Below are 14668 nucleotides of genomic sequence, written 5' to 3'. Positions count from 1 at the left end.
TATGAGGAGAAAAGCAAGATTCCGACGAGGGAATGTGAGTTTCCAATGAAACCGAAAACCATAACACAGTCACATGAATTGAATGCATATTGCACATTATAAAAGGCACAAGACATGAACATGAAGGGGAAAAGGGAAAAGGAAAGAAGAGAACGAAGGAGAGATAAATGGAAATGCCTTTTCTGGGCGGCTTCAGCAGCTCTAGCGCGTGCTTCTTCAGAGGCCAATCTCTCCTCCTCCTTTGTCATACGCTTGTTGCCTCCGCTGAAGCAACCAAAGCACAGCCCCATGTTCCTGTCTGTCTCCCTCCTTCGCCTCTCTCTCTCTTCTCTTTGTCGCCTTGCCTTCCCTTGCAAATCTGTCCTTTCCTTTCTTTTTATTTTTTTTCCTTCCCATTTTCAGTTTTGCTTCCCCTTGTTTTCTGTTTCTCCTTTTCTATATTCATTCCGCGTTACCTCTGTTTGTTACGTGCGTACGATCTTCTTATCCCCTAAACGCCACTTCTCAACCCCCTCAACACAACTAACTCCCCTCGAATATACCTCCCTACGACGTCGTTTGGGTCATGCGACGCCGTTTTCGCTTCCTCGCTACCCACTGCCTTTAGCTAGCAGCGTGGCGAATTCGGGATTATGTACAGCCAGTCTTTCGAGTTTCAATCTCAAGTTTGCTAAAATCGCCCAGCGGAGCGAGAACGGAAGGCGGGAGACAGATATGAGCATCCAACCGTTAAACTTGGTGCGTCCTACAACAGCGTTAGACATTGAGAATGGTCTCGCTCTTGTACCGCGCATAAAGCTCAATCTCACTATCTATCCCTCTGGCTTCACTGTCACCAAACCCATCGACGAGTGGAAGATCAAGCGAGCTCTAGTTGACTTTCTCAAGTCCTCGCTTTCTACACCCATTACTGTTCCCGAAGAAGATCTCAACATCAAACGCCTCAGAGACCTTAAGAAGCGCAAGCGCGATGATCCAGTTGCTACCGGAACACTTCACATCTGGGACTTAGGGTTTCTTGACGATAGCAGTCGAAAGGATACTGAGGAAGAGGACGTGAAGGATTTGGACAAGAAATTCTTCGAATGGAGAAAGTATCTTGTTGAGAAGATGGAAGGCATCGAGTTGAACCTGGAAGGGGTTAAGTTCAGGCTTTCTGTATCTGTTCCGGCTTCAGATGATTTTGAGGCCATGAAAAAATTGTGGGAAGAGTTTTATGCATTTGGCAATCGAGGTCTGTGTTTCCGACTCAGTTAAAATGTGCTTTCGAGGGAAAAGAAATGAAATTTGTGTTTTAAAGGATTGAACTTTGGCAGGGTATTCCAGAGGGAGGCAAGAACCGGATACAATTACTCTTCGAGGTCTGCCATCGCGGTGGTTCTCGGAGCCGAGGGTTTCGTCTAAGCCTTCTATGCTCGTTACTCACACCATCTTCTCGGCATTTGGCAAAATAAGGTTAGTTTCCAGCGGTCCGAGGATTAATATTTTCTTGCACTATAAACTATAAAGTTTCAAAGGTGATTTAATGCAATAATTCAGCATTCTGGAGACGTAATTGAGTTTTAGTTTGACTTAAATGCTTCTACGCTACCCTAAAAATAAAATAGAAACAGAGAACGTGATAGAGTCTGAAGGAACTGAAGCCTGAAGGAGATTAATAAATTTTAAAAATTGATCGGAAGTTCTGAGCCAAGGGTTTGGATTGTAATGGTACTCTGGCTACTTAGTCAGCCAACAATTTTTTATGGGTTAAATGACAAAAATGTTCAAAAACTTTTTTCTCAGGGCCTGACATTTTAAACTTTCCTTTTAGTTTATTTTTGCCTCAAAAGTTAAAAAAAAGAGGAGCATTTTTATTTCATTGTTAGAAATCATAAATGTTTACCGTTAACTAAAGTTTTATTAAGATATTTTATGATTTTTCCCTCCTTTATTTATGCATTTTTTTATCTTTGTTTTCATTAGTTGGACAAAAAAAAGGTTAAAGAATTTACAGGAGAATGAAATCATGGATTAAACACTTAAGGAAGGAAGAAAAAAATACAAAAATATCCTTAGTTAAACTTTAATTTAACAGTTAATGGTTATGATTTTTAACGGTAAAGTAAAGATGCTTTTTTTTTTTTAAACTTTTGGAGCAAAAATATTCTAAAAAAAAAGTTTAGAATGGTTGATGCCTCTGGAGGAAAAAGTCTAGGGGTGAACTTATTATGAAAGCCTGGCCAAGCAGATGACGCTTGATGTGCAAGGTGGTCCGCTGCACTCTTTACTGTGCTGGATATGTGAGCAATTCGGAGCTCCCAGTTTCTGTGCATGATGTTCTTTATAACGTCGTTGTCTGAGTCTCGTAACAGTCCTCGCTTTTGTGTTGTGGTTGAGCATGCACTGTCGACGTTCATCTTCATCCTGGGGTTGGTCGGCGGCTCCCGCTCTGTCACTTTCTCTCCCACTGCCATCTTTTTGTCGCCATATGCATGGTGTGTAGAATGGCAGCAATTAATTGGCGTGATAAGGATTAATTAATTAACTGGAGCATAGGCAATCTATATTTTAGCATGATGAAGAGTGGATTGAATATTATGCTTCGAGGCCTTTATTTTATTTGACTTATTGTAAGAAGGAAACAAGGGGAAGGCTTGGGGGGGGGGGGTTCCAGCTGGTTGAAGGGATCTTTTGCATCTATATGCGCAGTGTTTTGAATCTCATCTTCGGTTGATAGTTTCCCTTGTGTTTTCGATAGCCTCCTTGAGGGACCAAAGGTCTTTGGATGTATCATGTAATCCCTTAGTTTTGTCCTTGCTTGTCCCTTTGAGATCCTAAGCATGCCCCCAGCAGAAAAAGAAGTAATAAAGAACCACTTGTGGAAGACAAAGAACTAGAAAAAGCCTGAAAGCTACTGATGGGTGTTGTGAACCTTCAAAATCTGCAGTTCCTTTGCCAGACCAGTTTTACATGACTATAACCCAAAAAATTTGGCGGTTCATAGAAAACCTGAGTTGCTTTGTGAAATGTGATATTTTTATCTGTAGCTCAATTATTGTCTGCACTGTTATTTATCTCCAAATTGTAAATCCTTCGTTTGATCTATAACTTGAATGCAATAGGAATCTTACTGTTGCTGAGGACGATGATCTAGGTAAGGATGCAGGCGAAGAAAGTGAAGGCCTAATTTCAGGCCTTTATTGCAAGATCGTGGTTCAGTTTGAGAAATACAGAGACTTCTACGATGCATTGAGACTATTGTGTGGTCGCTCCTTACAAAAGGTATCACCGTATTAGCCTGTTTTCTGCACATTTTTAGTTTCCCTTTTCTTCATTTATTGTGAATCACACAGATAACCAATTTATTACTTGGCTTCAAAACTTAATATCACATGTTCATATGGTATTCTGCTCTGCTTCAATTCAAGTCATAATGTATCAGTGGATCATTTACACAGATGGCCAGTACAATTGATCGTGCTGACACTCATAAGGGAAAAAAAAAAAAACAATGTTGTCAACAATAACAGAAACTAGAATAAGAAAGCATTTGAGATGGAGAATACTTTACTAAAATGGAAGCTTGGGGTACTTTGCTAAATAGTGATGATTTATGGGCTGTTAATGAACAGCAAGGGTCACGTTTAAAGGCTGATTATGAAGTTAGTTGGGAGAAAGATGCGCCTTTTCGGAGTTCAAGGAATCAGATACAGGAGAAAGATAACAGGAGTGAAGCTCCCAGGCGCCACTCCTACAGCTCCCGCCACAGTCCAGAGACTATGCGCCCTAGGAGGTTTAAGGTTAGATTACTGTAAAATCGGTGATAGTTTACAAGTCTTCCATCATTTGACCACAAACGCTTTATGTGATATGCAGGAATAAGGAATATTCATTTTAATCGTGGACTGAGCTACCAAAGATTAGAATTTGGATTGTTGTGGTATATGGACTGCAGCCACTTTCTTTGGGAGAGAGACTTTGGGCTCTTTGGGTCTAAGTCAAGGACGCGGTTTTACTCGGTGCATTGTATTGTGCCAAGGTTTTAAGCATTTTCCCCCGGGTTGGCTAAAATCCATGACGCTGATTGCATGAAAGTCTAGCAATTCAGATGTGAAGTAGATGATATTTTCACCTTTTGTTCCTATGGATATCTATCTTGTCCTTATTCTGATGTTGCATTGCCAGCATTGGTCGTGAATTTTATAGGTTTGTGTAGGATGACAGCTGATCCATATGAAATTACACAGATTTGGCTAGGCCTAATCAAAATTATTCAGTTGGGAAGGAGTTGGATGATGAGAGTGCATTTGAAATGTGAGTAAGATTGGATTTTTTTTATATTCATGTGCCAACAACACTGGAAATTTTACCCAATAAAACGGCACATTTAATTCGTTGGTTGATGGCAGAGTTTGGAAGGATGCCTAATATAATATAGGCCAATTGATTAGTGGCAAATACACATTTAAATGAGTAACAATGATTAAAAACCATATTTAATATATTCATTTTATTAGTTATAACCCATGTCCTCTCAAAAGCAAATTGAGTGTGGCAGGCATAGAGCCAATTAATGAGCCACCACATTTACCCTTTTCTCATTGGCTTACCTGCCCGGCCATCCTTTGAAAATAGTTCACCGTATCAGATTTGACTGCACAACCAATGATTTTGTAGGTGAGATGAAGCTCATGACTTACTTGAAGCAGGCGACTACTTGATTTTCAAGATTCTTACAAAATAACCATAGGCTGACATTGATAACCATCTGGATCTAACTCTACCTTGACAGTCAATTCCACAATTTACAAATGGCAAAGGCATAGATTGAATTTTCAACCCCGCCTTCAAAACCCGGCACCAAGAAAACGTAAAACAAAATCCTACCTCGTGATGGGAAAAAGAAGGCAAAAAAGGAGATCAACTGAATTCACCAGCTTTTCTGACGGCCAAATGTTCTGGCAGACTTGTCCTCCGAAGTCCCAGACTTCTCACTCAAGCCTCGTTTATAATGTTTCTTCTTCTTCGACTTTCTTGATGATGGGCTGTCCTTCACGGTGGTGGCTGTGTACCACAAAATACAGGTGCAGATAGTTGCAACTGATCGCCCAAACACTGCCAAGAGCCCCAAAATTATAATCAACATCAGCGGCAGACAGAAAGAAGGGCGCCCCCACATATTCCAACAGAAATTCTTCTTCTCTGCCTTTTCATCAGATCCCAACTTGGATTGCTTTCGCTCTTCCACGGAAGCAGACTCGTTCGGTACTTGCAGTGAGTTAGACGTGACAGCATGTCGTCCCTTGAGTTCTTCACTCTTGTGCTTCTGGTCCTTGTTTTTCGCTTTGACAACAATCGGGACGAAATCATTAGAGCTGGAATTGGAGGACACGAATCGAATAAAAGAGATGTCCTGCGGCCTGGCCTTGGAGTAAATCTCCTGCCTTTTCCTGTCGAGATCAGCTAAGAGTGCAGAAAACTGGTCTAAGCCTCGCGTGGAATACGGGTTTTTATTCCTGCTCTTTCTGGATTTTCTTGGACTATCCACACAAGCTTCATCTTCTTCTTCGTGATGATAGGAGCCGCACACCAAATGATTCAACATGTGGAAGGAACTAGGAAGTACAGGTGGTTTTGGAGAGCAATGTATATGTTTTGGGTATATCTTCTTTGGAAGGTATATATGATTAATATTATTTACTACAGAGGAGGGAAGACTTAGAAGGAGCGTTATTCAAAGTCCACGGAGAATATTGAATTTGAAACCTGGAATTTGAAGAAGAGCTTCAATCCTATAGAAGTTTCCGCTTTCGATTTCGTGGAGAGGAGGAAGCAAACAGTGCCTCAGAAAATGGGAAAAAAATTCAACCTGTTACTTGTTGAGAATGGCCTTGGCCAAGTCCATGTCTATCATTCATTGATCTTAAAAATTCCAAAATAGTGCTGTAGTCTATTTATCCAGGAGATCTATTGTCAATACCTTCTAGAAGCAGGTGGAAATACATATCGCCGGTTGCTTGACCACCAAATGCCCTTTAATGTCAGATTAATAGATGGGGTGCTTGGGGGAAAAAAACAGAGAAAAGATCACGTATGCAAAAACGAAAAGGAAACAATTATGATAATGTGATAAAATGATTGTGTTTAATATATTACAAAAAATGTAGGTTTCATTTTACTTTTAGGTTTAGTCATACAAAATAAATTTTTAAGAAAATTTCATAGAACGAAAGTAGTGTTAAAAAATAAGTTCTTTTGTATAAATAATATTTCATCCTATCCTTTTTATAAGTCATTTATAATATATTTTATCAAAATAAAAAAACTTAAATATTATTAATTTTGTGTTAAAATTAAATAAGTTTTCAATTTTATACCCCTAATCAGGATAAAAAAATTATTTTTAATAAACTTTTCCGACACTTAATAAGAATAGAAAAGTAAAAAATATAAAAAATAGTAAAATGTTTTATAAATAAAATTAAAATTAATCTTTTCTCTGTCTTAAAAATAAGATCAAAAGAGTAAATGCCTATATTGACAAAAAAAATGAGAATATATGTCCATATCAGGGAAAATGAATTCTTTGTTATCCTTAAAATTTGTTTGAAATCAGATTATTTAATATTTTTTGTATTTTCAAATCATGCTTAGTCAATACAGGCCTGAAAAAAAAAATTGTATATCAGATCGGAATAATCTGAACATACACAATAACATCTGCAACATATATACGTGTGTCTGCGCATATACATTCTTTTCAGAGTGCTGCTTTTACAATAGATATCGTTCAGATTTCAATCATCTGCGCGGAAAACGGGTTTGCCAAAGTTTATTTTGACAATTCCGCGAGGAAATTAAAAATTTCAGACTAAATAAGAAGGATAATAAGATAATGGAAGAATGACAAACAAATTTCTATCAAGGGTTGATGAGTCTAAATTTTAAAATATTATGCAAAAAGTGCTTAAACTCTGAAATTTTAAAATTTATAAAATAAATTTTAAATTTTTAAATCCAAAATAAATTACCCTTGTCATTAACTTATAGATAATTTTGTTACTATTAATTTTGTGAGGCCCAATCAAATGTTAATGTAACAATCCTTTACTAATGTGTCATTTGTTAATGAGCACTATGGACTCTCAACTATTGTGTGAGTAATATTTTAAATTTTAAACTTTAAAATTCAGAGCAATTTACCATATTATTTACATGTAGAATGTTAACAGTTATATTGACCAAATAAATCTTACTATGGTTGACAACGGCAAATGCATTGTTGGCCACATTGAATGACTCAAATGACATTTTTTGTCCTCTTTTTTTAATATTTTATAAACGATTGATATCTTATACTTTCGTATATTTTATAACTCTGATTTAATTTTATTGTGAATAATATTTATTTATTTAATAGTAAAAATTTAGGATTTTACTTGAAAAAAATTTAAAATATCAGAGAATTTTTCATATGATGGATGTGAAAGATACTGATTTCATCAATAGATTTTCAATCCAAATTAACCTGTTGATTAAAATCTTTTAATACTTGAACTTTTTTTAAATTAAGGGATATTTTTATCATTTTATAAAAAAATCAATGACAATTAAGTCTCTTAAAATTTAAGAGACATTAGCATATTTTAAAGGATCAAATTGTAATTTTTTACAGGAATTTATTCGTGTTTTTCCTAAAATTATTTTAAAATTTTCAGATTTTAAAATTTTAATTAATAATTAATTAAAGACTTTGATCCTGACATTCCGCAGTAGGCCGTTCTAGTTGCATGACGCCATGACCTATTTATAGAAGAGAGATAGGTAATTATATAAGCTTAGATTTTCAGCACATGGCGGCTGAGTGATATAAAAGATATAGGGGGACTTAACTACACTCTATTCGCTGGCGTTGACTGGAAAATGATTTCTAATTTTTCAATGCCCGCAACCAAATAAGTACTTTAATTACTTTTCCGTCGAACTCCATATTTTCCGCTAATCCACATTGTAGCTTTGCCAGCCGGCACATGCAAGATGCAACACCACCAAAATAATAATGATAATGATAATCATTTTGATAGGAAAAAAAAATAATGATTTTACTTTTTTTGAAAATTAACTTCAGAAAAATAATATCAGACATATAAGGCCAAGTACTTGAATAATTCTTAAAAAAAATCACTTTTTATGCCTTCGCTCGCGAGATGAAAATTATGTTTTTATCATGGTGAGGTGAACTTGTATGTGTTATATTTTCGCCTATTGACCTCCGCTGATGAGCCAATATGAATGTTTCTATCATCTCTCTCTCTCTCTCTCTCTCTCTCTTTTTAAATGACCACGAGGAAACTTAATGTCAGTTTACCCCGAGAAAATTTCAAGCAATCTGCGTCCTGATTACGGCAGCCATGATGTCATGAAAAATAAAAACATCAGCTTGTTTGAGTTTTAAATCCCAGAAATTCCAAGCACGTTATTTATCTGTAATAGGACACTTCTCTTCAATCTTCGTGCCGCAATGTGACGCCCACAACGTCGTCTGTAGTCTATTGGTTTTTGATATTATGGTTCTTAATAAAAAGTTGACGAGTTCTTATATATAGATAAATATTGGAACATCATTGAATCTTCTAAAAACATTCTCAACATTTCACTGGAGAACCTTAAAACAACGCTGGGATATCTTGTACCAGCCCCTTTTCAAGTTTGCGAGACGCCTTACTTTCTTATATAATAATCTGACAATTGAAAAGGAAAAGAGAAATTAACAAGATTCAAGGCCCAACAACCATGCCGCACTTTGTTCCGTCGTTCAAGTCCATTTAAAAATCTTGAAAATTTTGTAGCAGCAGCTTCTTCCAGATGTCGCTCCTGTAAATTTTGTTCCAGCCACCGACTTTCTTTCAATCTGAGCATGGGGACTGTTTCGGCTTGATGGATGGATGTCGCGAACATGACATTACTGTTAAATGCCGGGACCCCACAGTGTATCCAACATTGTTCAAATTCTGACATTCCACAATTACTTAGCACCGATAAATAGGTAAACTTTTTCGAAATCCATTTTACACAAACATAACAATCTCATTTGAAGAACAAGATTCCCATCCACAAATTTAGCTGCCACTTGCTGTTGGCCTGTTCCGGGTAATTCTATGAAAGTAAATGTCAGCTCTGGCGCTTTGACTGAATTCACAAGAGCCTCTAACACCTGCAAAGGGAGTCAAGATCCAATTGGTTGAGTCCAACAATTATTTGACGATCCCCACAAACCCTAAACAGCAAAAGGATTGAAGCAAAGCAACAGACTCACTTGGGTGTCATTCTCCTCCCAAAATGTTTCTCAACTTCCCCCATCAATCATCGTAATCAATGTTTTCATCATACTTCATGTACTTTTCTTGCACTGCTGCAACTGTGGATAGTTGAGTTAAGGGGAAACTATGAACTGAATTCTCCAAATAACGCTTTCATTGGGAGAGGCGGTGAAGTGCAAGTATGCAGTGAATTTGAGACATGGATATTAACCGGAGAACAAGCTAAAAGTATTCTAAAATAGCACAAGTATATTCAACATATCATCTCAGATTTCAGTTTTGCACAAATATGATTATGTACAATTACCTCGTCATCATGATCATTCTGGCTACCCAACCGCAGGTTTCATTTTATTTTAAAACAGTATATAGCAGAAAAGCATAATTCTTCCCATACAATCAGCGTGCAGAACAAAGGTAATTCTGTCATGCCACAATCCAAGGATATCTATAATAATCCCAATCAACAGGGCCAACAGCAATTTTGCTGAATTCAACTGCACTAGCTTCTATGCCAGCAAATATGTACCCATTGCTTTTGTCTATCAGCTTCACTAAATTCCCAACACTTTCTTTGTCCTGAAAAGGAGATACTGACATATAACCGAATTCTAAAATTTTGACACAAACTCATCAAAGACCAGATTATAGATTCGGGGTACCTGAATATCTAAGGTTGTGAAGTTTACAAGACCAAAGTCTTCTACAACTTCACATAATTCCTTCGTTAATTTTCTGCACAGATATATAACATCAGGGTATTGGCACACAACTCAGAAAAGCAAATGCTTATTTTATGGCTGTAAATGAAAGCATAAGAAAATAATCACCTGAGACCTTAAGAGAAGACAATAAAACCAAAAGCTTATCAGTTTGTTTCACATAGGTGTGGCCATGTGTTCATAACCATAATATTCTAATCCAAAACGACAGCCCCTTCTCATCCAAAGATGTGACCAAGTGTTCATAATCATAATATAAATGGACAACAAATTTAATCCAACTCGTAATGCACCTCTTTTACACTGGCTCACATTGGTTCAGGTTAACATTTTCAAAATTATGAAATCTAGAAGATACACAATCACATAATTTGGCACGGTCAAAAATCTTGTGAGGAACTTCAATCCTATTCTGTTCTTGCAGATTACTATTTATTGCCTTTACTCCCTGATAAGATTCCAAATAATATTCCCATGAAGACTCATTCAAGAAGGAAGCGTCAAAAGTAAATTCGGATTGATTTCATTATATATTTTATTCATTATTTTATTTTTAGATGTTTCTTTAGATTTAGTATTTTATTTAGTCAGATTTTATTCTTTAGATTTTATTTAGATCTAGTATTTTATCTATTTAGATTTTATTCAGTATTTTAGATTATAAAAGATATTATTTAGTTATCTAGTTATCTAGATTTTATTCATTATTTTAAATTGTATTTAGCATTATAAATATGACTAGCAACTTAGAAGCTAGCATATCGCTTTATCAATAAAATAGTCTTTCAAACTCTTTGAAGATTCTCCTGAACGTGGCTATTAAGGAAAATATAGAACAAGATTCTCGTTCTATATCATCCTAATAGAGTTGTTCTTATTTTATTATTTTAAGCACCTATCACTCTCCCAAAGAACACTTCTCATTTTGACCTCCTACAACCAAGGGCAAAGCCCACACACCAAGAAATTGTAGCATATAAAATTACAAGCGTAGTCACCTAATATGTTCAAAGATGCCATTTCCTGTATTAGCATCACTCAATATCCATGTGTTCCCACCTCCATGGTGCATAGAATTAATCAACGACAAATCAATACAACAAAAACATTATCAAGTTCAATATCCAAAGTAAACAAGAATAAAAAAATAAAATAAGAAATTGCTACATCATAAATAAGGAAGTTGTGACCAGAAAACATATTCAATGCTATTTAAAACAAAGCACAACAGGGTTTCTCCACATGATTGAGGACAGCAAATTTTTTCCAGACATCAAACCTGTACTTAGCAGCACGAGGATCCTGATCAAGATGGCGCTGTAAATATGACAAGTCTTGCACATCTGTGTAGAAATCAAGGTTAAATGCTGCACCATCAAAATATAATGGTTAGAATGGATCTCTGTCACCCACCAGCACTAAGAGTAACACACATTGCACCTCTAGGACCTAAAAGTAAGTAGCAGCACACCTAGCCTTCCATAGCTCTCAATTAAATCAATTTTTGACAAGACATTAATATGAGGGAGTTCTAGATGTAGCATCGTTGATAAAGATAGAAGCAATGCACTAATATACTTTCCAGGGTCACTGCAAAGATGAGCATCAACCAAATGCACTGCAGTCAACTGCATAAAATGAGCAAGCAAATAACTATTAATAATCTGGCCAAAAAAGGATTAATAAAATAAACAATCTCACAAAAACCAATATGTAGAGATCAGAAGTATACCCTTAGGTTCAATTTTTTAATAAGTTTCATGATAACCTCCTTGGCATTTGAATGAAGAAAGAATAGCTCAACTTGGCCAGGAAAATCAAACAGTAGATAGTGATCTGAAATGATCAATCCATTGTAAGAACAAGAGAAAAGTAATACTTGGTCTGCTCAAGACATTGCTAGAATTGCTGGCTGTCTATAAAGCAAATAAATCTAGTAATCAAGGCATATTGCACGAACCTTTCAGAAGGGGTTCCAACTTAGCTTCTAACCAGTCAATATTTTTCTCTAGATAGTCCATGCAATACACAAGGCCTGGTTGTAGAACACAGGAAACTTTAGAGAACACACTCTTGGTTAGGTTTGAATAGGTTATGATAGTTTTTCCAGCACATTCAAGGTCTCATTCGCGAGAACCATTACCCATATTAGAAAACCATTAGCCATTGCTTTCCATAACCACTTACGTCCCCCCCCAAAAAAAAAAATCTGAATAACAAATAAACTGAAGTTTTTGAAGGCTTACCCCCATTAGGACCTAGAGAATGTTCCGCCATTATATCACTTAATTTCACAATATCCTCGATGTTCACAGCACATTCGTAGCTGTCTTTTATATAAGGGTAAACATGCAAATCAAATTGTGCAGATATAAACGACATTCAGAAGAGTGACAAGGTTTGAAGGAAAAAGAGGAGAGGATACGGCAATGAGTCATTAGCAGGATCCAGATTGATTACAGCAACCTTCCTGCACATTAAAAATAAAGTTGCCATTGGACTGTAGTAGTTGCTAAATTAGCAGCACCATAAATTTCCACCAGACAATCTAACAAATTTATCCTATTTTAGGTCCTGAGCATGCAATTGCCCACATATATTATTACTGTCAACTGAAACTAACAATAGCTATAGGTAGTGCTAGCTTCAGTCAAAGGGCGCTTATCGCTATCCTTGTCATATCTTCTCGGAAACAAAAGAAACCATCATTTGAAAATCAAAAGATTTATTACTTATTTAGTTTCCTTTAAAGGATGCCGTAAAAAGAACACTTTACCTTCCAATTAGTTTCAGGAACTGAGACATGCCATTGCAGTAGGTTGTTTTGCCGGATCCAGGAGGACCGATTACAATTTGCCCAAAGACCATCTTCCCCCTCTGGCTGGAAATAAAATTAAGAAAATTGGGGAACAGCACCCGCGTGAAGCTGGCGACAACCGGCCAGACTTCGAGAATCGGAAGAGGGGCGAACTAGAAAGGAAACAAACAGGCCATCTTCGGTACGCTGGAATGATCTGGAAGGCGGTGATGGGAGAGAGGGGGTGGGGATGGGGATGATATTTAAAAATTTGTGTGGAATGTTAATGAAGGGCGAATGGCAGATAAATCTTTTTTAAATTGATAGAAAGAAAAAGGAAAAATCACGTATTAATATTATGAAATAAATTTATTTATAAACAAGTCTTATAAAATTTAAAAATCACAATTAAATTTATTAAAATTTAAATTTTATTTGAAATTGGAATATATGAATAATAATATTTTTATTAAATACACATAACTTAATCAAATACTTTATAACTATTTCATTATATCAGTTTAATTATTAAATTTATAAAATTATAATTATAAAAAAATTATAATTATAATTATAAATTACTGATAAAATGTTTATAAATAATTAGCATCAATTAACATTAAATTTTATTAGTAATGCATGATCATTTAAGTTTTATTAGTAATGCATGATCATTTGATTATTAAATATGTGAAATTATAATTGTAAAATATTAATGTGATGGTTATAAATTATTGATGAGGTAGTTATAAATAATAAATGTTAAACTTTATTAGTAATACATGTTTGATTTAACTATTAAACATGTGAAATTATAATTGTAAAGTGTCGAAATGATAGTTGTAAATTACTGATACGGTAATTGTATACAATTGGTATTAAATTTGTAATGTATGATTAATTTAACTATTAAATATAGTAAGTTACAATCGTAAAAAGTTTAAGTTATAGTTAAAAACTATTTGCTTGATATAATAAATGTTTAATAGTGGTATTATTATACTTGTACTTTAATTTTAAATTATATCTTAATCCCTACCTAGTTGTGGTTTTTAAATTTTACAATACTTATTGTCTACTCCACAAAACCTGTGTATAATTTTCTTGTAGAAAAATAATATTTTGACCCCGTGAAATGTGAGATTTCAAGAAAGTTTTTTGAAATTAAATTTTTGTATAAAATTACTTTAGTATTTATTTATAACTAATTTTATATGATTCACAAGTTTGGTATAAAAATTCTTAAGTTTGGGTTCACCAATGACTAAAATAATTTATAAAATCACAACCTTCTATCGGTAATTTTCTTTGTTTAGTAAAGTCTAACTAATTTTATATAATTCACAAGTTTGATTTAAGTATTTGTAAGTTTGGCTTTATTAATAACTAAAATTATTAAAAATACTAGTTAAAATGAATGGCGTGGACTTCTCTTTTTCAATAATTGTAAAGTCCTAGAGATAAGTTAACTTTGAAATCATTGTCCTGTTATGATTAAGCTAAACTTAGCTTTCCTTTTCTCCTGACTATAGCTGTCTTGACCTAAGAAAACTATCCTAAACTAATTAACCTAATTAGCTAAATTTTTTAGGTTTTATATTAAAATCCCTAGTTCAATTAATCAATTGGTGTAAAAATTAGCTAAGTGAATCACTCAAATTCTCCCCTCTTATGCCACGACCAAAGTAATGAAGTGAGCAGCCACAGAATTATGTCAAGCTACTCCATAATACAAGTATTAACATCATAAGACTATACAATATCAATACATGTAATTCACTAAATGAAAAACACAGTATTATGTGCTAAGCACCAAGTAGTCAAAATTACTAAGGCAGCAAAAGGAA

General features: G+C 35.0%; 3 protein-coding genes across 6 annotated transcripts; 1 reads left to right on the top strand and 2 right to left on the bottom strand.

Annotated features, from left to right (window-relative positions):
• The first annotated feature begins 293 nt into the window (after positions 1-293).
• LOC129317027 (uncharacterized) lies at positions 294-4376 on the top strand. Of its 3 annotated transcripts, XM_054961335.1 has the most exons (5): positions 298-1234; positions 1317-1455; positions 3105-3264; positions 3615-3782; positions 3859-4376. In XM_054961335.1, exons 1-5 carry the CDS (start codon positions 715-717, stop codon positions 3862-3864), a joined length of 993 nt encoding a protein of 330 aa, XP_054817310.1. In that variant the 5' UTR covers positions 298-714; the 3' UTR covers positions 3865-4376. The 3 variants fall into 3 exon arrangements, with proteins under 3 accessions (XP_054817311.1, XP_054817309.1, XP_054817310.1); XM_054961336.1 differs by lacking the exons at positions 3615-3782; positions 3859-4376 and adding an exon at positions 3441-3607 and having other exon boundaries at positions 294-1234; XM_054961334.1 differs by having other exon boundaries at positions 296-1234; positions 3615-4376.
• An 89-nt stretch (positions 4377-4465) lies between these two features.
• LOC129317029 (uncharacterized) lies at positions 4466-5882 on the bottom strand. The gene has a single exon (XM_054961339.1). The coding sequence runs from the start codon at positions 5585-5587 to the stop codon at positions 4913-4915; it is 675 nt and encodes a 224-aa protein (XP_054817314.1). The 5' UTR covers positions 5588-5882; the 3' UTR covers positions 4466-4912.
• A 2724-nt stretch (positions 5883-8606) lies between these two features.
• On the bottom strand, positions 8607-13103 carry LOC129318525 (GPN-loop GTPase QQT1). 2 transcript variants are annotated; one of them, XM_054963349.1, is made up of 11 exons: positions 12801-13103; positions 12450-12494; positions 12271-12350; positions 11985-12059; positions 11757-11860; positions 11608-11652; positions 11304-11392; positions 9965-10037; positions 9751-9881; positions 9299-9402; positions 8607-9196 (listed from the first exon to the last, which is right to left on the bottom strand). In XM_054963349.1, exons 1-10 carry the CDS (start codon positions 12890-12892, stop codon positions 9342-9344), a joined length of 795 nt encoding a protein of 264 aa, XP_054819324.1. In that variant the 5' UTR covers positions 12893-13103; the 3' UTR covers positions 8607-9196; positions 9299-9341. The 2 variants fall into 2 exon arrangements, with proteins under 2 accessions (XP_054819324.1, XP_054819323.1); XM_054963348.1 differs by having other exon boundaries at positions 11304-11391; positions 11496-11652; positions 12801-13102.
• Positions 13104-14668: the final 1565 nt, after the last annotated feature.

This window comes from Prosopis cineraria, unplaced genomic scaffold (assembly GCF_029017545.1).
Source record: "Prosopis cineraria cultivar Desert tree isolate PC_DT_omini unplaced genomic scaffold, ASM2901754v1 PC8, whole genome shotgun sequence".
NCBI lineage: Eukaryota > Viridiplantae > Streptophyta > Magnoliopsida > Fabales > Fabaceae > Prosopis > Prosopis cineraria.
The sequence above is the reverse complement of the archived record's forward strand: the minus strand, read 5'-3'. Positions and strand labels throughout refer to the sequence as shown.

Bases quoted from the DNA above. Each gene is read 5' to 3' on its own strand.
- LOC129317027 (XM_054961334.1), top strand. From the start codon at position 715: ATGAGCATCCAACCGTTAAACTTGGTGCGTCCTACAACAGCGTTAGAC. The intron at 1,235-1,316 runs GTCTGTGTTTCC...GAACTTTGGCAG, and splicing joins TTATGCATTTGGCAATCGAG to GGTATTCCAGAGGGAGGCAA. The intron at 3,265-3,614 runs GTATCACCGTAT...GTTAATGAACAG, and splicing joins GTGGTCGCTCCTTACAAAAG to CAAGGGTCACGTTTAAAGGC.
- LOC129317029 (XM_054961339.1), bottom strand. From the start codon at position 5,587: ATGTTGAATCATTTGGTGTGCGGCTCCTATCATCACGAAGAAGAAGAT.
- LOC129318525 (XM_054963348.1), bottom strand. From the start codon at position 12,892: ATGGTCTTTGGGCAAATTGTAATCGGTCCTCCTGGATCCGGCAAAACA. The intron at 12,495-12,800 runs GTAAAGTGTTCT...TTTAATGTGCAG, and splicing joins TTCCTGAAACTAATTGGAAG to GAAGGTTGCTGTAATCAATC. The intron at 12,351-12,449 runs GTATCCTCTCCT...TATAAAAGACAG, and splicing joins CCTGCTAATGACTCATTGCC to CTACGAATGTGCTGTGAACA.